The 26195-nt window shown below is 37.3% G+C and overlaps 1 protein-coding gene across 18 annotated transcripts in view; it reads left to right on the top strand.

The window, feature by feature from the left end:
* KCNMA1 (potassium calcium-activated channel subfamily M alpha 1) overlaps positions 1-26195 on the top strand; it is a 470622-nt gene that overhangs the window by 407457 nt on the left and 36970 nt on the right. For all 18 annotated transcript variants that reach the window (XM_080598324.1, XM_080598325.1, XM_080598315.1 and 15 more), the window contains 4 exons: positions 266-359; positions 12057-12180; positions 15128-15352; positions 18522-18714. In XM_080598324.1, the coding sequence (XP_080454450.1) occupies positions 266-359; positions 12057-12180; positions 15128-15352; positions 18522-18714 (636 nt within the window). The remainder of the gene's footprint in view (positions 1-265; positions 360-12056; positions 12181-15127; positions 15353-18521; positions 18715-26195) is intronic.

The following is a 26195-nucleotide window of genomic DNA, read 5'->3' as shown; positions in this document are numbered from 1 at the left end:
CCCAAGTGTGGTTCCCCCCCTTTGTTTTTGAAGTATGAAAGCAATTTGAAAGCCTGTGTTCAAAACCCTGGTATTCTTCCCTGCTTCTCCTTCAAACCAATTTCTTTGACTAACATGTATTTGATTTTTATTACTGTTGGGCCTATGTTAGCAATGAACTATCAGTGCGTGAATGGACATAGAGTGTGTGTTCTTTGCTACTTCACTTGTATTTCATTTTGCACTTAGAACAGTGCTTAATCTCATGAGTTCCTTATATTTCCAGTTGAAGATGAGCAGCCATCGACACTATCACCCAAAAAAAAGCAACGAAATGGAGGCATGAGAAATTCACCCAACTCCTCACCCAAACTGATGAGGTAAGACTGTAAGAAACTCATGTCTTCATCTCCTTTCTTTCTTCCTCCCTTCCCCTTCTCCTCCCCCCACATCAAAAAATAAGGGGAGGGGGTGGAAAAAAAGATTGTTAGATGGTTTCTGAAAGGCTGAAGTATTTATTCTGTCAGCTTGTCAGCAGTTAATGATAGAGCTGAAAAAAATTCTGTCATGAAAAACAGTTTGAAAAGCTGTTTGAAAAATACATAGGCTTTAAAGTCTTAGCTGTCACCCTGTCCTGTCCGTGTGTAGTTCTTAAACAGCAGTGGCACTAATGATAGCACTATCCAATCAGAGGAACTCATGTGGTTAGTTTGCCTCAGGCAATTCTCTTTTTGTTGGATTCCCTCTGAGTACTGTTTTCTGTACTTAAGGCCATATGTGAGATGTATCATCACAATCAAAAATGAACCTGAATATTACCTTCCTTTTATCCTGTCGATTGAAATCAAATTTCTGTTAATTGATTTAGACTGATAAAAAAGTCTAATAATCTATGTACTTGCCAAAGCAAAGTTCAAAAGTAATGCAGTTGTACTCAGGTTAAAAGCATATTAATTATGAAATACGAGGATTTTTTAAAAGGGTAGTATATACTCTAAAAGTGGGTGATGAAAATGTTATCTTGTTAGTGATATTTTTCCCCTGTTGCTATATGTACATTATTTTACACTTCTAACATCTTTGTATAGCTATGTAGTTCCATTTCATAGGACAATTTTCCTCTAAGAGTGTTGTTAAAACTAGAACTACAACAGGAAATTGAAATCTATTAAAATAATATGACATTTGCATTCTGTCTCACTTCCTTCACCCTTTGCCTGTTCAAGTCAGTCAGGAGAGGATCAAATAGTAGATGTGGAGTCCTCTGTAAGGATGCAGTTCCTCCTCTGCTTTTGCATATCTAAAATAACCAGACTAGAACCTCGGTCCATAGTTGTATCCATAACTAAATATCATAGCAGTGATTTTCTACTGCGTATAGAAAAAGTGCAAACTTCCTTAGATAGAGACACCTTCATGCAGTTTGGGGTTTTGGTATATGTGTAACAGTAACTGCTCTGCAAACGCAAAGGTTAAGTGAAAAAAATGATATGAATGTATATTTCTTTCCTATATAAATTCACTTGTGTTTTCTTTTATTGTTGACAATTATTGTGTTCCTTTAAGAATTTGGGTTACAGGTAGGTAATATGTCTTTTTGCATTTCAGTCAGTAGACTGGGAATTTTTAAAGGAGCATCCACATTTGTTTATTGTTTCTGCAATATAGGGCATATTCAAGGACATAACTTTTACAAGTCTTCTTCATTTCTGTTTAGACTATAGAACCAGAAGTGAGATTGATTCACAGAGGAAAATGCACCCAGCTGTGTCCTTTTTTTTTTTTTTTTGACTCTTGACCATCTATTTCTGTTAAATGTATCATTAAAAGTTCTCTGCCTTCCTGTTAGCTCAGTCTTGCCCATATGACACTGATTTACATGCTTGTTTACAGTTTATGAGGAAGAATAAAATGAGCATACTGGCAAGCTTCTCATTTTTATGATGCCAGTTGTCATCCTAGCATCATTTTCAATTTACTTACCTTTGGACAGTCCTCTTATCTGGTGCTAATAGTTTTAACCATTTAAAGTTTTTAAAATGTGAGAAAGTGTCTTGCCACCAAATACTAATTTTTGGGGAAGGAAAAAGAAAAAGGAGAAGGGGGAGAGAGAAAGAGAGAGAAAAAAAAAAAAAAGAAACATTTGGAGCTGAGTGCACTGTCCCTGTTTGCTATGTAAAGTATGCCTCATTTCTTTGATCTTGAGTAATAATAATTCTGGGGAGTTATACTGTTTTCATATGCTTCAAAGCTGTGTCAAAGTTTTGCTGCTTAAGGGTACTTCTTTATTCTATTGGCTCTTGGGTACTGAGATGACAGGTCCTCTGTACTAGGTGCAGGCTTTTTCAAGTCATAGCCTTCAGCAAAACATCAAATTACCAAATACAGGGTAACATACTTCTACACAAATGCCTTTCCAGTAGATATATTATACCATATATATTAAATACTTTAGTGTTACACGGTACATTTTATGTGCAATAGAAAGTGATGGTTTGAGGTAGCCTTAGGGGTACTTTTTTCCACAAGCAGAAAAAGCTAGTGTATACCGTATCAAGTATGGTTTTTACAGGACTTTCTGCCCGAAGGCCTTTGTAAATAAGTAATGATCAACAGATTGGCTGTGGGTTTTTGAAAAGCATGCCTGTGTCAGTTTGCATGATGGGGGAAGATTTTCAAAGTGGAGCCTGCTTTCGTTGCCTGCTGAAGAGGGACTGAGGGAGAGTGGTCGTCCTGAGCCTGAGCTGTCTGCTCAGTAGCATATCAGAATTGCTAAATACAGGTTGAGCAGCAAGCAGAGAACTTGCCAGGCTTCCAGATCTAGACATTGTTTTCTTCTTCTCTCTTACTGCTAAATTTATTCACCAGCACCCTCAGCCTCTCCCCAAACCCAATGGTCTCTTTGTCTTATCCATTATCTACACTGACTGACCTTTGGTTCAAGGTGCTAAATAAGAGAAAGCTGATTAAATCAGAAGAAAACTCTGCATAGCTTTGTGTGCAATGTCCATCTTTCAGCTTTACAATAAACGAAGGTGGGATGTATTATTTGCTAGTTTGTATACTTGCCAGTTACCTAAAGTGACAGGTACTTGCTTTCCTGCCCAGAAATATTTAGTGTAAGTCAGCTAAAAGTACACAAAAAAAATGTCAGCTAAAACATTGTCATGTCTGCAGTTGATATATAGCTTTGCAATATTCTTCATAAATTTACACTAAAAGCTCCTTTTCAAATCCAGCTTCACCCCTGTCCCTCCCACAGAAACAGCTGGCAGATTGTTTCCTCAGCTGCGGACCTAGGTCTAGAGGGGGCCTGGAGAACAAGACTGGAGCATGTAAAAGAGAAGTAGTATGTGGAAAGTTCATCAGTAAATTCTAATCAGAGCTGTGACTCTAGAGTCACTTCATGAGCAGCCTTACAGTTAAGACAATGTTGAAAATGCTGAACAGATTTTAGATTTCCGCAGTGGCTGGGGCGAATCAGGGAAGATGGTATTATGCCATGAGATGAAACTATGGGACCTCTGCTGTCACTGAAATAGAACAGAGGACCAGAAGCTGTATCACAGGTATCCCCTGGGAGTTCTGACACGTGCTTATTTAGACTGGTCAGAAGGTGGGCATTCCTGAGATTAACTCACACATAAATAGAATTCCGTATTATCAAATCTGATGCTGATAGATAGATTGAAGACATCTTTTTAATGTCAATTTTTTAATGTTATTGTCTCTAGATGTCAATAAGTCACTACCCGAAATAAATAAATGGTACATATTCAAATGTTCTTCGTATATGTCATACATGGTTTAGATTCACATTTAGAAAGTCACTTTTCTAACTGACTCCTGTATCACATCAAATGACGTAGGCAGAATCACACTGATGCAATGCCAGAAGAACCAGTGGTCAATCAGGTAAAAATAGTTCAGAATGCAACTGTAGCTATAAATGTGAATTAATTAGAAAAATACTGAGCCACTCTGCATTGTCAGAATTACTTTCTATCTGTTTCACACCAGCAGAAGTCTTTCCCATTAAACCCACAAGAACATGGGTCTTCTTCAAATATACCTGAACTCAAAAAGGAAAAAGGAAGGATACTTCTCTTGTGGAGATGTAAACACAAGGGCATACTATTACAAAAGAAGTAAAATTAAAATGGGAAGTGAAAGGAAAAGGAAAGAAATTTGTGAATAATAATCACATATCAAGTTTCCTTCTTCATGAGATGGAGAGGAAAGTGGGGCTATTTGATGCTTCTGGTGTCAGGCAGTGACATAAAGTCACCTGTTCATTATCTGACAGTCACAAGTTTCGATGTTTGTTATTGATGAACAGCCATGGTAAACAGGCTATGTCACATGAGTATCAAGTAGCAAAGCTAGTTTTAAGAAAGTGTCATTGTTGATTCTAGAGTGACCAGTAAAAATGTGAAAAGCCCTGGGTTTAAATCAAAAAAGCCACTTAAAAGGATTGTTGTTGGGGCTCAAGTCTTCACTTAATGCTTTGGTAGCTGCTACTGCATGAGTGGAATACACTGAGTTAAAGGAAATGTCAGCCCAGCTGAGTCAAACTACCTCTTAATGCAAGAACAAATAGCATATGACAGGGCCCAAGGGGCCTGAAGAGCAAACAAATAGTTTGTCCCTGTCCACTCTGAACGGAGTGGTGTAGTTGACATAGGCCTCTAGACAAGTAGCATACTCAGCAAAGGGTCATTATCATTAGAGTCCCTGATCATATACGAATCAGCAACATCAGAGGATGCTGGGTTTTCAGTGTGTTGCCAAGGAGAATTTCGTAAGCCTGAGGATTTTTCTTGATCAAGGCCCCAAAATAATTCCCAGCTAAACCATAAAACTAGTTCAGAGACTGTCAAGACCCAGCTAAGTGACATGGAATAAGTGAGCTTTTTGGCATACGTTTTTGGAAACCTTATTGAGATTATTTATCTGAAGTTGACGGGGAAACCTCATGTCTGTTTTTCTGAAGCTGGCTATAATATTCCAAATATATGAACAATGGCTGTGCACATCTCCTCATCTGCCCACCCAGCTCCATGTCCTCGCATGTGCAAACACGTTTCTTCTGGTGCCTCTCAGGGTAAATTTGCATAGCCCCTGCCACAGTAGCACTGCCCTTCCAAAAGCTGAAACTGGGAGCTTTCATGCAGGAATTGAATAAATAAATAAATAAATAAATAAATGAGGAGAGGTCAAGAGGCTGAATATTTCTTTAACAAAAACTGGTAAAATGAGTTTAATCTGATCATTTTCTGAGACTCTCCTAAACCAGGTATGAAGGCAAGTTTTGAAGCAGTGAAAGCTCACAGTTTAATTGTACTAATGGTTTATATTCATGTCCTTCAGCCTTGGAGATTTTCATAACATATTCTAAATTGACAGTTTTTGTTAAGGATTTGCAAGGCTAACTTTATGCAGTGATAATATGAAATTAAAAGTAAGCTGTGACACACAGCAGGTTCCTAATAGCACAATTCACTTCCTGGTTCTGTTTGACGATAGTTCACTGCTGCAAATAAAAGCACCAGGTTCAGTAATCACCATGTTTTCTTAGACCGGGTTTTACCAAGTTTATAGAATGAAAAGGTTTGAATGGTAGGGAGTAGTATATGTTAGCCCGCTGATGATTGCTACCATTGGTAGTTGTGTTATAAATTATGGAAATAAGAACAGTATCAGATTGTTTTTCAGAGTAATGTGAAATCTTGTGCAAATGTTTTTGAGATGAGAGAACAGAGTCAGGAAAGAAAAGGAGAATTTTCCAGAGAAAAAAAATAATCAACAAGCTCTTTTATAAAGTTCAGAGTAAGAGAAGACCCACTCAGATCAAGGTAAAGGAAAGAAGAAGCTCTTCAGCCTTAAACTAGGTTTAAAGAAAATAGCTAATTTTTATAACATTGATTTGCAACAGAGGTAGCTTTTATCATAAGGTATAAAGGCTACACCTCATTTAAGTGGAAAACATCACTCCTGTATTTTATGATGCCACTGAACTGTGAGTTTATATTTTTCAAATGAAAAATTATTTTTTCAGGTACTTTCTCCTACCTTCCAATGATTGCTAGCTCTGCAGCTTGAGTACATATAAATGGGAAATTTTAAGAACAGAGGATGCATCGGCTGTGTGCCTGTCTCCCCCTTGTTAAGCTGCTTATGTAAAACTCTGAAAGTTAACTATTTTGCTACTTTCCTGTGTAAAAGGATTCATACCTCAGAAGCATATTCTAAGAATGTCCTGAGGTAGCAAGATACTTTAATGAGCAAGATTCTAACAGTAAACAGCTCTATATCAGCATCCTCAGTAGTCTTGATAAATTAACATGAACTCATCACTAAGGTTTCTGAGGATAAAAAAAAACAAAACAAAACAAAACAAAAAACTTTAGCAATATTTGAGTAGAGAAAAGGAGAACAGGGGAGGAAGAATCATTAGTATTCTTAGCACAGTAGTTCAGCCTGTAAGCTAGCACAGGGCACTGTGTACCAGCCACTGTATTAGATACATTCCTCTTTGTATATCTATGGAAAATGTAAGACAGTGTAGGATTGTAGCCAATATTAGTAGATTCTGAATATGCAAATAAAAGCATTTAACAGTAAAACACCAGGTTTTCTTTCTGAAGTTGCACTAGATGTTATTCTCTAAAGCTCCTTGCATCTGTGCACTGAATCTTTACAAAATTAATTGCTGATTAACCTGTGAAAGTAAAGATCAGTAGGAGCATCATTAGTGTAAAATACATAGGCAACAAATTCTCATTACAACTTAATATACACAGCCATATACACAGACTGCAGAGGGTCATGGAGAATGGCTAATGGTAGCCGACAAATGTTGGGTGTATTAGTCACAAAACATTTGCCGAATTCCATCAGAATGTCGTGACAACCTTCACAGCTAGTCCCAGTGAACTGCAGGAGTTGGTGGAGTTTGCCTGTGACAAGCCGTCAGTCTATCTTGGTTGAGCTTTATAGCACAAGTCAAAGCAGTCAGAGAAGATTGAAGTGACAGAGGCCCATGGAGTAAATAGTGAAACATGCAGCACATCATGAAATATTCAGCCAGAGTGTAAAAGCTCTAAATGCTTTTTCAATTATTAGCACCTGCACTGGCTGCATACATCTAACACTAACAGCATGTTAATTGCCACAATTTGTTAGGATAGTTGTAGGAGAAATTTCAAAGGCATAAGACATTCTCTAGTGTATCTTCAGTCCTTATCTTCAGCAAACCCTGTCCTTCCTCCTAAAATTAAATATGTGTGTGCTTATGCTCGCAAACACACATCCACATCCATGGACAAAGTAAGGTAGGAAAACTCAAAGTTCCTGGCTCATACACATGGTGAGTTTCAAGACCCTGAATGTCTACTAGGAGACTGCTTACCATTTCATTGTGTGCAAGAATCAGACATAGCATATCTATGTGAGAAGGGCAAAATTGCAGACTTTAAAAAACACAGGAAAAGGAGGAGTTGCATGGTTCTTGGGCTTGTTTTGCCATCGATTTTTCTACAATTCTATTGTAGGACAGAATAAAAAGGAGTCAAGGCATTGTTTTACTGATGCACAAAGACTAACAGATTACAGTCAGTTTTCAAACCATACCAGGGTCCATTCTGGTGCCATGAAAGTCTTGTTCTCGGTGCCCAACATACAGGAGAGTTCCACTGGAGATCACTGAGGGTATATTGCTCTAATGCGCACTTGCATACAAGAGATAGCAAGAGGATAAAGACAAGGTGACAAAGGATATGCTAACATTAGTCATTAAACGAGGCAGTGGTCTTTCCAGTTCTGTCCATCCCCAGTTATTATTCCAAAGTTCCAGACTCAAAATCTGCAAGTAAGTTTGGAGTGGTTATAAATGTCTGCAAGGAAAGCAGCGCTCTTTAAAATGTAATGTTGGCTTCTTCACAGTAGGGTTGCTGCAAATGGGATTTATGGTCTAGCTGTTGTCTTCCAGGCAGGCTTTTTGGTGTTGTTGCTGTAACATGGCATTTAATGTCATTCTCAAGTTTAATTGATCATAAGTGGCATAATATGCTCTTGAAAACCTTGAAAAGAAGGCATTTTGCTCTTCATTTTAAGTCATGTGTATGCAATATCTGCTGTAAGAACCAGAGAGGCAAATTTTTAACTGGGGTTATGAATGAGGGAAATGTAGCTTTCGTTCTTTTTCTTCCATGCATGCTATTCATGCCTGTCTTTTCCTACCTGGAAGGACCAAATGCTTTGGTCATTGCAAGCCATAAAAGCCAACATCTTATCTAAAAATAAAAAATTAAAAAATATGGATTTTAATTGGTAGAAGGTTGTTTTTTTTTTCCTTTCCATAATGTGAATTTTTCAAGCATTTTTCAAGCAGATAGCATTATAGCCCTGGAGGACATCATAACTACAGCACTAATACAAGTATTTCCAGAGTAACCTGCCAATGTGACTCAAGCATAGCTTGACAGGGCCATTTTCAAGGGTGAGGCAGACTGAAATGCTCTAGAAACATTCAGTCCCTGATTTGGCTGTAAGGACAAATATAATGCTATGTGTAGTATGAATGTTAATGGGAAGAGGGTGTCCAAACCCCTTAGGCAGATTTGACAGCCTTGGCCTCTGTTTATCTGTCTTAATTAATTTTTACTATTCGCAAAACAAGTTTGGATCACCAGATTTATGAATGTGTATATATCTAAACTAGTAATACTATGTTGTTAATATAGTACTTCAGAAACACAACATGGGTTAAGAAACAACAACAGCAAAACAAACAAGTCCAAAGATATATATATTTTTTTTTTCCCTAAGTATCCGCTATCATCTGAGTTTGACCCTAGAAACAATAAGTTGTAAACAATTTTCAACCTCTGCAGACATCTTCAGAGATTGCTTTACGGAGGATGGAAAATCATTGACTAAAGAGATGAAAATATTAGCCTAGCTCAGAAGATTCATACATTCAATATAATGGACACAATTATATGTAAAAAACACAGATTCTGAAACACAAAGCATGGCTAGTCTTATCACAGTTTCCTTCTCAGGCAATAATCCATTATCTTACAAAAAAATAGTACAACAGGCTCTATTAGCATACTTCCTTGTTATGTGCTGTGCCCCTTCCAATTTGCTGCTTTTAAGACCACCACTTGCTGTACTCCAAACAGTGAAAGTAGAGGATCTAAATAGTTTATCATCCTACAAATAAGTGCACATATTTATTCTCTCTCTGTATATATACATATTATCTAAAACTTCAAAAGGAAACTTATATTTGATTATTCACACTCCTCATGCCATCTACAGCACTCCTGTGTTTAAACCTAATGTAACTGGAAAATAAAGTATTGAGGTAAAATTCTGATTTATCTTTGGCACAAACTACTTTAAATTTTCCCTTATAGGATGCAAAGCCCTTATCCAAGACAGGACTACAACTAGGCTTTAAGCACTCATGTACTAAAAATTGACTCAGACCTCAAGGCAGTTGGTCATCATTTCAAGTCAGATATCTGTTATTATATTTCAGTTTGTAACCTTTCTGTGAAAGGGATTACAGTATTGCTAAATATTATTTTTTGTGAAAGCTTCAACTGATCTATTTACTTTCAAGTCTCAGAGCAGTCAAGATACACTGATTAGAAAATTAGAATGGTGCATTTTTTACAAATTGGTTTAAGGTAGTTTTTCTGATAAAGGGGAAAACTCCCTCCCATATGCATCTGGTTTCTCAGAGGAAAAGAACGAGAGGAGGATATTTGATCAATGAACTTTGCTTTTTTTTTTTTTTAGCGCTGTGCTAGGAAAGGCTCATGAAGAATTGTCTTATGAAAATTTGAGGAGAAAAAAAAAAAAAAGGACAAAGAAAAACATTTCTCCTGAAGATTCCTCACCTTTTGACAAAGTTTCTTATTAGGAAACACGTAGCTAACGCATTCCATCAGAAAACAATAACCAGGATAAAGTCCCATTAAATGTCTGAACTCCAGTACTACCTTCAAACAGTATTGCATCCATGGCTGCAGACCTTACTGTACCACGTGCAAGTACGATGAGAAAGGAGCACACTACGAACAGCATTAGAGTCAGATCTCAAGCTAAATTGCCGTGGTTGCAGCTCACTCACCAATGGAGTAAAAAAGTATGCAGAGTCTGGATATTTTTATAGAAATTAAAAACAAAACAAAACAAAAAACTTTGGTACGGGTGACAAGAAGTCACCTCTGTCTCCCACAGAACAGGGAGCACAATTTTGCAAAAACTTTCATTACTAAACCTGGAGCAGGGTCAGAGACTGCATGCAGTCCCCTAGAGATTCTTCTGCTGCCAGTGAAATGCATTGAACTCTATCTCTGTTGAGTGAATGTAAAAAAACTTTGAAAACATAGTGTTTCTTCTTTCCAAATGTCCGATTTATGACTTAGCTGTCCACTGCACTGCTGTTTCTTAAAGCATGAAGAGACTCTGGTTTAACTGGATCATTATATTAATAGTTTCTCAAGTTCTTTTAAGCTACCATCTTTGGAGTTGACCCTGTTTGAATGAAATGAATGAGAATGTTCCACTGATTTCAATGGCTATATGATCAGTGACTATGAAATTACACAAAGTAATCACCCTGAAGGAATTAGAGATTATACCTTTCTTAGTCATGCAAGTGTAACTGTGTTAAATATGGTAACTTATCGTCCTATATTCAGTGTAAATTAACCTATGCCATGCACAACATTCAAGGTTTCCTTTAGTGGACAGTTGAAAAGAAAGGGTCTTACCACAGTCTGCTGGCTCAAGTGCTTGAAAAGCAGGAAACTTTCCAGTTTTGAGAGTTCAGCCAATATGGGCATTTCCTTAAAAGTCTTCAAAAAGGAAACTGCTTTAAAATTTGTCTACCTGTCTCTGAATATTTGGCACATTCTTACAGTAGAAATATAGTCTTCTTTGAAAGGTTACAATTGTGTGTCAGTATATTTCTAGAAGTCATGACAGAAACCTAAAGTAAAGACCGTAGTTTTGCCAGAGAAAGATCAGTTCCTTGTTTACTTGTAAGATTTCAGGGATCAGTTTACCTGGTTCTCTGTGAAGAAGGTCCTCCATCTAATGCTTTGTGCTGTATAATGTAATCACTTAGGGGTCCTCACTAACATCTGAGAGTGTGAGAGTGTTGAAATTCTTAGCCCAATGTGTTTTGTTTTGTTTTGTTTTGTTTTTCAGCGTATAAATAAAGGACTGTGTATTGTATGAATCTGTGCTTAGGTGTAGCTGTACTGCTGGAAGCAAATTTATGAAAATGTCTTTTTATTTGCTTCCCCTTTGAGAAGCCTTGTGTTTTCAAATCTTGCTAGAAAACACACACACACAAAAGGAAAAAAATAACAACACCACACACTTAGGAGGTTATTACCGATACAGTTGTCAGAGAAAATGGACATTGTTGTTTGGTATTAAAATCATGTATTCCAGATGTGGGCATTTGTTAGTCAGTCCGCTCTAAAATGACATACTGCTGAATTCTTAAAGGGCTTCAGTTTGGAAAAGCAAAATATGATTGGGCAAATTGCTAAAATATTTAAAGTGCAGCCTGTTAAAGCTTTTACTGTGAAGAGCATCACGTCAGAAGTTATATGTGGTAAAAGCAAGTAATTGGCTTTCCATACTTCTGCCGGTCAGTCAGCATGGGGCTCTATTCCTATCCTTTCTACTTCATTGCAGATGCTAATAGCAACCCTGATATTTATTTTGGAGGGGTGGGACTGGCAAAAAAAAAAAAAAAAAAACCTTTTATGTACATGATGGTGTCAGAAAGCCCTGTTTAAAACTAAATGGTCATTGATGTGGAAAGAGCATGTAAAATCTTTCAAATGGCACCCAAAATTTAAAACTTAATCTTTTTTTCTTTTTAGCCTTTGTTTTAAAGTGCCTGCACAGAAAGCATGTTAAAGTGTAAATACATTTCATTTTTTACTTTTTTTCCCTCTGTACACAGCTCTTGGGATATTTTTCCATCCATAATTCATAATATTTTCCACTTACATTGTCCTCAACTTGTTTTTCCCCAGGCATGACCCCTTGTTAATTCCTGGCAATGAACAGATTGACAATATGGATGCCAATGTGAAAAAATATGACTCTACTGGGATGTTTCATTGGTGTCCAGCCAAGGACATTGAAAAGGTCATTTTGGTAGGTACTGATGATAAGTTGTGTTTGAAAAGAGATTATTTGAACAAATAGCACTGATGTCTAACATATTGATAAATTAATCTCTACTATCCTGTAAACTAGCATATTGAAATCAGAAACACGATGTGGTAAAATTGAAGCTAGCATTTTGGTTAAGGAATTATTATTATTATTATATAAATCTGTATACCAGAATCAATAGTAAAAAAATCAGTCCAAAATATACTGATTTTTTTTGTTGTTGTTTTCTTTTTTCATAAACTGAAATTTGCATATCGAGTTTAAATCTTTAGAGAATCCATGCTGGAAATATTTAAATGTTTACGTAACCCATTTATGTCTTTACACAATTTAGTAATGATTCTAATACAGGCAAGTGCTGCTTTGCATTATCTCTTATTTTTTTATATGAATTTTGCTCTCTTAAAACTTCTCTCTCAATTTCCAACATGTCAAGATGCCCAAATAGGCCAGAGTAAGTAGTACTACTAGTCTGCTTTTCTAGCATGTTGCAGTGAGCCTAGTCTGTTTGTTTCATTTGTTTAACTGGGGAAGCATCAAGTCATTAAAAATAATTAGAAGGCCTATCACAGTCTATTTTGCTCAGTGAAGGTTTGTGCCACTTGTGTTCATGTACTCATGCCTAAGAGTAACAAGTAACTAACTCCAGATCCCATTCTCAAAACTGATGATATTTGAAACGAACTCCCTTGTGGATCTTTACTTTGTTGCACTTTATAAAGCTTTTCCTGAGTTTGCTATCTTAGATTTTCCTGCACTGTGGTATGGTGTAGCCAATGATGGTGACAGCCCTGGTTTATTGTAATGATCAGGGGTAAAAAGCTTGTTTCCACTTCTCCTTGGGGGTTTCTGTTTTAAATATGACATTGCTCAGAATTGCAGTATTGGTGTTTAGATAGTCAAGCAAGTCAATTCCAAATTCTAGAGATTGAGCTGTGGGACAGAGCCTGGCTGAACAGCTTTAATTAGTATGCATTTATATGTATGTATTCAGCAGGCAAGGAGGAGCAACCCTGCTGCACAATATTTTGTAACAGACAGCAATATAAATCTGCCTTCATGTTCAGAACACATTTTAGAAGATGACTTAGTACAACCTTTATATATTGTCCCACTCTTCAGAGTATTTCTCTGAAAATGTCACTGTGGAGTCCCTCACTTCTTATCTCTTGATGATGGCATGTCAGTTTTTCCTCCTACTAGCCTGTGAATCTGTGAGTCTGGCCAGGTTCTTTTTGTTTTGTGCAGTATCACCAATAAAGACATTGCCAACAAAATGCTTCCCTACACCATTTCAAGCTCACAGTTCACAATTTATGTCTACATTCAGATTCATGAAAATTTAACATTGTCCTTAGAGATCACACAAATACAGTTTAGTACATAATCTGAAGATTTCCCAGGTTGTCTTCTAACTGATACTTGACGATGTCTTGGTCGGGAAATAATTCATTTTCCTGCCCAACGTCTCTTGGCTCTGCAACATTTGAGCAGTATCAGGTAGTAAGGACTCCTCTTTTTGACACAGTCAGATAGACATGACTACGTACAGATTAACAACTGTGCAGTGCCTTTTATTATATGTTTTTTTAAAGACTTGGTCTGCCTTCTAAAGTCTCAGTAGTCCATGCAGACCTATCTGTAGAGGCATGGGGCAACTTACATGCTTAACTTCAGCATTCACTCTTGTATTCTTCTGTATGAAGGGCCAAGACCACTCTTATGGTAGAATTGTACAAAAGTCAGGCTAATTGCCCAAGAGAAACTGGAAGCTTGTATTCTTTTTAACAGATTAGAGATCTTCTAATCAGAGTTCCCCTTCTTATTATATAATGAACATCTCTGCTACATATTCCAGTCCATATTGCACATTGTCATGCTTCCACAATTCAGAAACAGGACATATACTATGGATAAGTGAGAGGTAAATTATGCAGTTCACCATTGTCTTATTCATTGGCAAAACTTCTTGGCAATATGATATCAGTAGATTTTCAGTTACTTGATGGAGTGCAGTAATGCTAAGATTGGCTCCAGAAATGAAGGTCGTGGTTTCCTAATGACTTTATGTAATCATCTTGGTGTTTGAATTGCCTGCTCAACTGATATTACCACTGGTGAGATTAGTGCAAAAATGTAATTCTTGTCACTGAGACAAGAAGATAATTCTGAACATCAGTTAAATATACTTCATGAGATTTGTTTCTTTCTGTCTATCCAAATACTCAGGAAGTCTGATTGGCCTGAGAAGTTAGTATTAGTCATGATCTTGCATGCTAGATTTTTCTTTCTGAGAGAAGCTTGAAGTATGGTCGGCATCTATGGTAAAGCGGAGCAGTGTAGAGGGTTCTTCGATTGCTTCTCAGTGTGGTAGCAGCTTGTTCTAAAATGAGAACATTGACTATAAGAGAATATGGTCCTCAACTCACAAGATACCTGTGATGCCACAAAAACCCTATTAAGACCACTGAGCACTCACACATTGCTTTTCAGATTGGTCCTGAAAAAACACTAGTGATTTGTAAGCTAAAGCATGGTTTTGCATCTCTTTCCTATAACCCTTCTAATGGCTGAATGCACAGTAGGTCAAAATCTGTTCATAGCTAAATCCGTAGTGCTTCTGTTGTTGTAACCAGAGTCTTAATCCACACGTGCAGCAACATATACAGGATCAGAATTTGGTCCAGTACAATGTCTTTCTGAATGCTGAAGGATTTGTGAACAAGAATGGAATTTTCTTCTGCTGAGCACATTTAATGAAGGATAAATAAGTGTAAAAATGAACAGCTATTATCAAAGTGCTTCTTTGTGCATGAACAACATTGACAGTTGTATTTGTCCTGGTTTAAAACTCAATATCTGATTTAAGCTTCCTTTTGTTTCATTTCTCCCTTGTCTTTTTGTTTTGTTGTGTTTTGTTTTTTAGACTCGAAGTGAAGCAGCGATGACAGTTTTAAGTGGGCATGTAGTCGTTTGCATATTTGGGGATGTTAAATCTGCTTTGATTGGATTAAGAAATTTAGTGATGCCATTACGAGCCAGCAACTTTCACTACCATGAACTCAAGCACATTGTGTTTGTGGGTTCACTTGAATACCTGAGAAGGGAGTGGGAGACGCTGCATAACTTCCCAAAGGTTTCAATCTTGCCTGTAAGTCCAAAGCCATGTTATTGATACTTTGTGATTTAGGACACCAGCTGGACAGATTCATATTGACTTTGATCTTAGGCTTTTTTTACCTTTGTCTACTTATAGGCCTGAGGACTTAGCTTTTCCCTTACTGTGTCTATGAAAAGAGAGCCCTGTGAGACCTTATTAGAAGATATTTGCCGCAGTGTTCAGTGCCTCGTCATCCTCATTGGATGAATTTCAGCTGCTATCAAATGTATTAGCTGTGTTATATATTGAACATTCACTGTAGTGCGCTGCATGTAGCCAGTTCTTATGTGACTTCCATCACAGAATGACAGTAGTTATTTATGACATTATCGTTGCATTTATACTCGCAAAACCTTTGGAAAAAAAATCATTATTCTATCTACATAATAGGTGTCTAAATTTATAAAAACTTACTGTAGGTTGGCCAACTTTATAGGAACATTGCTGTAGTATTTCAGTTTCTGCCATACCCATTCTAAAAGACAGTTGAGGAAGTATGGCAAAACCCTGACCCTTTTGAAATCAGTGAAAAGCTCCTATTGATTTTAGTAGGGACAGCCACTAAAACCACCATTCAGAGGTCCTATTTCTCCACTCTATGTATCAGTATCATTCACTTATGTGCACAAAATGTAGAAACATGAGCTCCAGTACAAACAAATGAAGACACATATCAGATCACTAGCATGATCATAGCTATAAATGACCCACAAAGATGCAGGCAGGAGGGAAATGATCTCATTGTAAAAGCACGAAAGCAATGTTCTAGACTATACAGAGTAAAGTGAGGGTGGGTGTTTTAATCAGAATGAAAAATTTGGAGTTTACCTGTTCTTAATAATTACATTTCAGCAATTGAAAATAAATAAATAATGGATGTAATCTGATGTGAATAATCAGGAAAATAGCAATAGAATGGAAAGACTGCCCTCACTTTATGATTAATTCAGTCTGTATGTCCTTGTTACTGTAAACACAGTTTTAGTGTTAGCCTCTGGCTTTCTTTTCTGGAAACCGACCCAACAGATGGTGTCACAAGATTCTCTGCTGTCACAGAAATGGTGTCAGTATCAGATTTGGTCAGTTAATCCTGCCAATCGCTTTTAATTCCAGTCACTGTGAAGGATAAAGACTAAGGAATCAGAATCAAAATAATAATATTTGATCTGTGAGCAAAATGGAATCCAGCTGTATCCAGTACGTTACATTACTGTAACGTGTGTTTGTAAAGTTTTGATTCTGAATTCTGAAGAGGCATTAAGGAAATGCATACCACCTTTACTTTCCCCAGTTTGCGTCCAGCTGTAGAAAATTTTGGTCTAATTTCAGGTTATACAGCCTAAATTGTTGGTTAGTATACCTTTAAAAATACAGAATACGTAAAGGAATTATTGTATCTTATATATCAAGGGAGCTGAAGACTGCACAGACTTCAAGGCCTTTTTTTTTTTTTTCTTCAGCCTATGTGCTTCAAAATGGTGATATAAAGTAAAAGTTATCAGCATTATTCTGCTAAAAGTCTAATAAACTTATTGAGATCATGCTGGTAGAGATCATGTGTTAAATGGAGGCCACTCAAACTCATTTCTTTATTCACAGTGTTTTGGTTCACAAAGTAAGGTTGCTGCTTATATCTGATAGGAATGTGGTTACAGCTAGACATAAAAACAATTGTTAGTGTTTAAAAAAAAATTACCTAAAAATTTCATACAAAGTTTGTACTGAAAGTTGTGTTTAAGCTGCTGAGTAAACTCGTAAAAAGTAGGCAAATGCCAATTTTAAATATCCTCAGGCAGCTTTAATTCTGTCCCTTTGCATAAAATCAGTAGGAGTAAGCCTTCAATTAATTACATGATTACATATTATTTTTCCCCACAGGAATCCTGCTTCACTTGGTGCACAGTACAGACACAAAGAGCAGAATTAAGGTGGCAAGAATAATCATATCTTAAGCTCTGAGTATTTTACAATGAAAGCATATCCTTTCAATAGATGCTGTTTTCCACAGGGGTTCTGGCCTAAAATTTTTGAAAGTAACTTGAAATAGTCATGCTGGTATCTGAAACTAGCTGGCCATCACTGCAGAAGAATTGAACCCTGCCTTCACTTGGCGTATTTTAAAATCACTTTTGCATTGAATATTCTTGGTGGAGTGGTTCACCGTGAGTGATCAGGAGATAGAAGAATAGGGTCTTGACTCTGTTTTGTGACAGTCGTGTAAAAAGGGGACAGCGTAGTCTCTTTCTCATCATTAGGGTCTCTGGATGCCAAACCATGCGAGGCAGCAGAGCAGAATCTAGTTTCCATACTTTTTTTCTTTTTTTTCCTGGAACTTGCAGCCTCTGTGACATAGACACAATATGTTCTAACTAGAGATATGGACTGTTGGATGTGAAAGGCAAGTGTTGTAAACCAAACATAATGGGTTGTGTCACGTCTTAGTTGTGTTAACTATGAAACCCGTGATCTACCGCAATGTTTCATTTCAATATTGCAATCTCTGATTGAGGATTGTGGTAACAGAGACTCGTGCATTAGTTGCGACCATTTAGTTAGTCTTGTTTCTATTTCCAAGCATTTAATCACACAATTTTGAAGATCAATGTGTTTTCCTTCTAGAAGCACCAAAAACATGCAGTGAAAAGGATTAATTTTTTTGTGGCTTGCTCCAGGTACAAAAACTAGCTTTATCTTGATTGCATTTCAGATGTCTAGGACACACAATGCTTTCCTGTTTAAATTGTTATTCTTTTGCCCACGACCATTGCGATTTGGTAGCAGATAAATAGACATTTAAAACACACCCTGTGTTATATTCAGAGCGCCAGAGGTTGCCACATGATAGCAACTTAAATCAAGACAATTTCAAGTCACCGATGAGATGCAGAATGCTGGCATTATTCCTATTTCTTGTTTGTTAGTAATAGCTTGACTGAGTATTGAGACCGAACCCAAAATGCTGCCATCAGCACCAACTACCCTTTAGATTAGCACACATCTCCTATTCCCTGGCACATAGTTAGACCAGCTTAATGTCAGAGCATAAAAAAGATACTTGTTAAATAATTTCCCAAAGCTCCTTCTCAATCTTTAATTTGTTTTTCTTTTTTTCCTTTCCTGCAATTCCCCCCCCCCCCTTTTTTTTTTCTCTGTGCCGAAGGGTACGCCATTAAGTCGGGCTGATTTAAGGGCTGTCAACATCAACCTCTGCGACATGTGCGTTATCCTGTCAGCCAATCAGAATAATATTGATGATGCTTCGCTGCAGGACAAGGAATGCATCTTGGCGTCACTCAACATCAAATCTATGCAGTTTGATGACAGCATTGGGGTCTTGCAGGCTAATTCCCAAGGTAAGGACTGCCCTATAATACTTCTCTGCAGTGCCTACAGGGGACAGGACCTGGCAAGAAGAATATCCCTCACTCAGTAATTCAAAGAGCCCTACATCAGCTTCCCTGACAGTTAAACCTGCTGATTGGTATGATGGCTTTTAAAGGGACAGTCACGTAGTGTCTCTGCTATATCACAAAGCACATCTTGCAGAGGAAAAATGAATGAACATGAATCTGTTTCTTTTTTTCATTCTTTCTTTTTTTTCCCCTCTCTCTCTTTTTTTAAAATTGTCCTAAAAAATGTATGAAATCATTGCTTGCTCACCATCCCCTGCTCAGTGGTTTTCTTATCAGGGCAGTTGATGTTATAGAGTCAAAGCTAAGTCATAGTAACTTTGGAATACCTTAAGCCTCGGTATAAAAACATTTCTCTTTTATGTAAAGCACATTGCAGCCAGAGAGAAAAAGAGCTGAGTAGTACAAGCCACAAAGTTAAACAAAAAGAGCAAAAATTTTAAATTAAATCTCTTTATACTTCCTGTGCCTTCTTGCTCAAAAAGCCACTTAGAAGTAACTCAAAGCTGATGTCTTCCCATGCTTTGACATGTACTCATCCCATTTAAGGATGTTGATCAAAATCTTTCAGTCTTTGCTGAGAGTAGGGGACTGATTCCTTGGTAGCCAAAGGCTATTTTACACCAACTGTGGCTGTGCAAAGCAGCTGCAAAGCAGTCATAAGCACCCTGGCAAAGACTATCAGTGTAAAATTAATCATCTTTCCATCCCTGAAGGGTCTTGCAGCTTATGCAGCTGAAGCCCTACCTTTGATAAACATAGGAAGTGGTGCAGCAAATATTCCCTCTGGATCCAGCCCTGCTTTAAATGTAGGTGTAGAAAGGGTAGTGTTTTGGTCTGCAGTTTCCCTGTGAGCCTGACCTAGAGATAGTTTTACCTCAAGGGGAGGGAGAACTAAGACTAAGTTCTTTGTCTTCACACTCTAATCAGGAATTTAGAATTATGAGCCAAGTATCAGAGGCTCAGAAATATATCTTCTTGAATAGAATATGGAAACTTCTCAAATATGGAAAACGCTCAGAATAAGAAAGAAAAGAAAAAAAAAAAAAAAGGAATTTAATATCGGACCCTGCTTTGAGCAGGAAGTTGGACTAGACATCACTTGATGTCATTTCCAGCCTGAACTGTTGTATGGATCTGTGACTGTAATACTCAGGTTGCTCCTACGGTACAGCCCCTATTGCTCAGGAAATGTAGACTGAGGTCATGGTCTAAATCCCTTTAGACCTATTCAGTGGTGCTGATACAGAGAAGCAGAGGGACAATAGGCTAGTTCATTGGAATTCCTGTCCATTTCTTCAGACAAATATTATTCTGTGTGTAAAAAAGGTGACTCTTTCTGCAAATTTTCTGTGGAAACAAGGCATAATATAAGTCAGATGACCAGGAGCCTATTTTAGTTTGGAGCACTGACTAGGAGGTGTTATTTCTAAAATTAGTTGCTTCATAAGTATCTTCCCAGTAAATTCTCTGATTACGGTGTCCATAACTACTGAATTGGTTGCATTGCTTTTAGTGCAGTAAATTTTCTAGAAAGACCTTGAATGCAATGATTAGTTTTTTGGAAGCAATTAGACCAATAGATAGCACAAACTTTACCAGAAATTATATCCAGTGCAGCATTTTAGTTGACAAAATGAACTTTTAACACAGTGGTCACAACTATTGTGAAAATCATATAAACAACATGATTCAACTTTTGCTGGTCAAGGAGTGGCATACTAGAACCACCTCACAGCTTTATTACTAGCAAGTAAGCATTTTTATTTACAGCATGAACAGTCACTGTACTTTTGCTTATACGTTTGTGTATTATTCAATGTACTTATTCTGCTTAAACATTCCAGTTCACATCAGCTTATACAAACTTTAAAGTTTGTATAAGCCTCCAAAAGGAGGGCTGTGGGCAGCCTGCTTCAGGCAGGGGGACCAGGAGGAGCTGGGGGCTCTGGCAGCCACAGGCAGGCACCCATGGGTGCCCACATCCATGGGCTTGGTGGGGTTTGTGGCCAGTGGCTGCAGCTCTCCACTGCCAAACCAGGAGCATCTCTGCAGCCCTTCCCTGAGGGTGACCTGCCACCTCAGCTCACAGGGGCTCAGGATGCTCAACTGCTTGGTGGAAATGCCTCTTTGCTCCCACTACACCATAAGTAAAACAAGGAGTGGTTTTGTTTGTTGTTGCTGTTCTTTTTTAGCTGTCTTTCCTTTTTTTTTTTTTTTTTTTTTTTACTTCATTTTGTGTTTTTGAGTGATCTTCTGTCCAGAGAAGATGAGAGGATTTTGACAGATTTCTGATTAGGGACAATTAAGAGGAGAAGAAGAGGAAAAAAAGAGAAAACAAAAGAGGGAACTAATGCAATCAGTTGTCTGAATGAGTGAGATAGTAAACAGTCCATTGACCTCAGGTATGGCTCTGGTTCACACTTCAGCTCTTGCTTTCAGTCCTGTGTGTGCAGACACAGGCAGTACTGGTGGTAGGGGGGACAGCTGGACCAGATGATCGATCGCAGAGGTCTCTTCCAACTTTAATGATTCTGTGGTTCTATTAGTAGGAGGAAAAGAACCCCCCAAATTTTGGGATTTCATTCCCTTTTCCCCAAAGTCTCACCCTCTTCACCTCCTTTACCAGCAAAGTCTCTTCCAAACCTATCTGCACAAACATTCAGCACTAGCCAACATTCTGTATCCATCTAAATATCCCCTTTCCAACCAAGGAAGTAGCATTGCACCAACAACTGAAATCAGATGAGTTCTGAGAGAAAAGGCCTTGTAAAACAAAAAAAAAGGGTGGACATATGACAGCAAGGCTTCCTCATAGGCAAAGTTCTGTAACAACAGGACCTCCAGCTCCCAACAGATTTTTTTTTCTCTTTCTTTCATTCATTCAATTATTTATTTATTTAATTTCCATAAGGAAGCTAAATCTACTGAATTTTTATCATTACTAGGTCAAGATGAATTTATTAAGCATACATGCAGGAACAAAGACTTGCTAGTGTCTCCTCATACCATTAAAATACATCTGGGCTTTGGACTGGGTAGAATGAATTATCCAGACGTTCTGTAAATATTGTGACAACACTTTCGTCCTCTAGCCTTGAGTCCTAACTGATCCTGCCAAAATTTCCTCTGCACTGACTGGAGTGTTCTGCTTTAACCTCCAGAAGAAGAAGGAAAAAAAATAGCTCGCTTGTCCTTATGCTTCCAAGGCACAGAAAATAAAATATATACTGGATCAGAGCTACAGCAGACACTGGATTACCCAGAGCAGATAAGACTAAATTATCTAAGATGTCAGATCTACAGTCATCATCAGCTGTCTAGTTGATGACTACACAGAACTATGAAGCAACGTACATTAGAAGGAAAAGCATACTAACTGTTCTGGAAGTACTTGCTAATCTTCTTTTCATAAAATGTAGTATGTAATTCTATTCAAAATGAACAAGACACTTCTTCAAAGTGAACTTGTGTCGTTGAAGGCTCTCCTGCTGAAAGCAGTCTCAGGGCCTTTGAAGGTTTCAAGGCTGACTTGGCAACTCCTTAGACCCACTAAATGTAAAGGGTACAGACTGGTGTCCTGAAAATGAACTTTTTGAAATCATCGGGGCAGTTTGTTGCCTTTGGGAGATGTAAATTCTAAGGACACAAGGCCAAAGCATATCCCACTGAAGCTGCAGCAAACCTTATCATTTTCCTTAAGATACCTCAGCTTCTGAAATATGAAATGCTGTAGAGTTGGAGCTTTTCCTGCCTATTCACAAAATGACTCATAATCTCAGTCAGATGTCTTATTTGTGATAAAAGAAGTCCTGTTTATATCGTTCACTTCCTCTAGAACTGTTCATACAAAGGTACAGTTGTGGTGGTGGAAAAAAAAAGAAAAAGCCACACTCAGGTACTGGAGATTTGTTTTTACTGTCCCTTGTTTCTTTCCAATTCTTAGTCTGTGCCCTCAACCAGAAAGTGAGATTATTTTATCAAGAGGTAGTTTGGAGAGAAGCCCAAAGAATACTAGATCCATGGTAAGCATTTGTGTACCCTCGCAATAACATTTCTCCAAGACACCCAGGAAGGAGTCTAGGATGGTCTTTGCCTTGGTCAATATGTTGGGAAAGCCCCAGTAATTCTCCTTTCCCTCCTTCTGTTGACCTTTCCATCCTTTCTTCCTCAAGTAGCACCTAATGACTGTTTCCATATAATTTTTCATGTTTCCTTTATTTTGTTTCAGTCTTACATTGTGGGAATTTTACTTGTCGGTTCAGCCACCAGATGAACAGGACCCAACACAAAATATTTTTCTTCAGTTGTAACTAAAACTGCTATTTGGCTTTCTTCCCAAAAAAACAGAAAGACAATTATACCTAACTGTTTAGAGATTTATAAATACTGTACCAGAGTAGCCTCTGGGTAGTAACTTCAGATACCCAACTCAATAATTTTTGTTTATTGGTTAGTGATTTAGATCTTATTTTGAGTCCCTCATAGTAAGTGCAGTACATTTCATTAAAAAAGCACTTACTAAACAGTAGAAAAATAAAAATTAAAAGAAAAAAAGCAGTCATGGCTTCAAGCAGGTTTAAAGGACAGAAAAGGGAGGCTGTATAGTAACATATTTTTAATGGACATTACAAGACAAATCACAGTACAGCAAGGTAGTTGTATTTCCGCATAGTAGCAATTGCAGGTCTTTTCTGAAGGACTTCAACATACGAGAATTTTCCCTAGGAACTCCCTTTCAACACGAAAGATCTTCCTAAGGCCTCCACTTACAGTTCTCATAATAGATCCTCTAATGAAAAATAAGAAAGAATAAAAAATAGAGGATGAACTCCAGGGTAATACATCTCTCATACATCATGGTAGGATTCTTCTGGGGAAAATCCTATAAAATCAAGTAAACATACACAGGATTTTATACACGGACTTTCACGTGTATCCGATTATACAAGCTAAATATCCTCGTACAAGTTTAGTTTCATTTGATCTGGTTCCTTTAAAAATCACTGGTGATGATCATCATCATTTTTTCCTGGTGCAAGCCTAAGCTTTGATTTAGGAAGATGACAAGAGAAGATGTTGGTACTCATTAGCCACTGAGTGTCGTTAGATTCATTTCTCAACCTGTTGGTTGAGTCTTATATTACTGCAACTTTTGGTGGACTTTGTCTCCTGATCTGCTGCAAGAAAACTCCCATTAAAACCAATTTCAGATCTACATTCTGTTGTCTTTGCAGGTAATGATTTATTTTTCACCTCTACTAATAAATTATTCCTGATTGTTTTATCTAAGATGTTAGCAAAAGAGAGAGAACAATAGTGTTATCAGGATTGGAAATAAGGGAAAGTCCTTAAATGAAGAGAAAGGATAAATGCTGTCTGAAAATGTTTAGTTAGCAAAGGTTCTGTGTCATTTTCAGAGATAACTGTATTGTAGTGTTGTTAGAAATGTTTAAAGTTCAAAAGGCAAAAAGTAAATTTCTGATATGAATAATCCTGAAAGGGTATTTTTTTTTAGTAAATATTGAATTTTTTCTCTGACTTTACAGTCATGAGAAAGAGCTTTAAAGTGAAGAGTTCAAAATACAAGGTTTGATGATCATAAATGCAGTTATCTTTTAGACTGTTACAGAATTCAATAATCTGTGGCAACTCCAGCATTGCTTCCTACATTTCATTTGTTATATCATATGAAAAAGTAAAAATTAAAGGCCTTACTTTCAAATACATCAGGATGATCATTTTGTCAGGATTGGTAGGTTAGTGCAGGGATTACACCTGGTAAGGATAGTCTTATGTTTTGTGTTCCTGAGTGCTCCACGTATTTTTGCTAGCATCAGTTTGTGTAAATATTCTTTTGTGTAGACAAACAAAATTCATAATCTGATTATTAAAAAAATGTATTTAGTTGGTTGTTATTGTTTAACCAACTGATTTTTTGGAATGTTTGTTGTAGTTCTGTTTCATTATTAGCTTTCAAAACTTCATCCTAGGTAATGAAGTTAATAACTGAAAAATGAGATAAGGGTTTCCTAACTTCCCACCACGGGTCCCACATCATAATTTGCACACCAAAATAAATAAATAAATAAATAAAAATAATAATAAAAATAAATAATTTTTTTTAAGATGAGGTCACTGTGATAAATAACTCAGTATTACCTTTTGGCATCATACACATCATTTCTTATCCTCCTGAACCAGATGGATCAACTGATAGCTGTTATTTATTTGATGATAGCACATTGGGGCTCTGGATGGGATTAAGAGCTTGTTGTCATAGTCCCGATATATACAAGGATAAAATATGGCCTTTGCCCTGGCAAGTTTATAGTCTGATGCTTTGTTGTTCAAAAATGTAAGTTATGTGCCTAATGTTATACAGGTTAATAAATCTCTTTGACTTCAATGAAACTATCCACCTGTGTAAAGTTAGATTATGTGCAAGATTGTGACTTAAATAAACTAAAGAGGCTAGATGGGAGAGAGGCTGTTCACTTAACTTTGTTTCAGGGGCTATAGAAGCCATCTATGTTAGGAGTCATTCCCTTCTGTCAAACAGGACACAGCCAGCCTTCCAGCCCTCACAAGACCCCCTTGAGAGAAAAGTTCCCACACAGCACCATTTGCATTTCTTGTATTTTCCTTGTAGCTGGATGCTAGCATTAACTGCTGGAACCTGAACACATGGAGAAGGGTTTTCTGTCTCTCTCAGAGTTCTGCTAGGTGGAGAGAAAAACTGCTTTAAAAAAAAAAAAAAAAAAAAAAAGAGTTCTGTGATTCTAGTGCTTATGAACTAAAAATGTGTTGGTGAACGGTTGGAGAGAGACATTTCTTTGATGCAATTTCCTTGTATTTGAGAAATGCTGCAAGGTCCTAGCTCAAATACCATCAAACTTTCACAATTGCTTGTTCCTCCTCTGCTTTCAAGATACCTTCTGCTTCAGCCAGAGAAAGATAAAACTGGGCAAAAGAGGTAGATAGCACCGTATATCAAGCACGTGATTTCACACTTATACTATAAATATATTTAACCATCCCAAGACTGATATAAATCCACGGTGACTCTATTTTATTTTTATTTGCTGTTCAACATCTTGAAAGCAAACCCCCTATTATGAAGGTGTACTGTTTTGTGCATTTCTGATGCTGAGGAATAAAAAAACCTGCTCTTTTTATGAGCATTAATTATACACCAGGCAAGGAAGCAATTGCCTCTATGTTATGAAATATTAAATCAAAATGCTTCCTGTTCCCAGATGTCCCAGAGATAAATACAGCAGTATTTTGAAGCCCCACTTGGAGCTGTTTTGCCTGCAAATTTATAGTTTTGTCTCCATTTTCAGAAAACCCTGTTTTATGTGAAGTATAGCACTCTTGGTAGTTTTTAAGGAGCAAACTCCTCTGGAGTTGCCTATGTAGGC

Source organism: Anser brachyrhynchus (genome assembly GCF_964034855.1).
Source record: "Anser brachyrhynchus genome assembly, chromosome: 6".
Taxonomy (NCBI): Eukaryota; Metazoa; Chordata; class Aves; order Anseriformes; family Anatidae; genus Anser; species Anser brachyrhynchus.
This window is presented reverse-complemented; position numbering and strand designations above follow the sequence as displayed.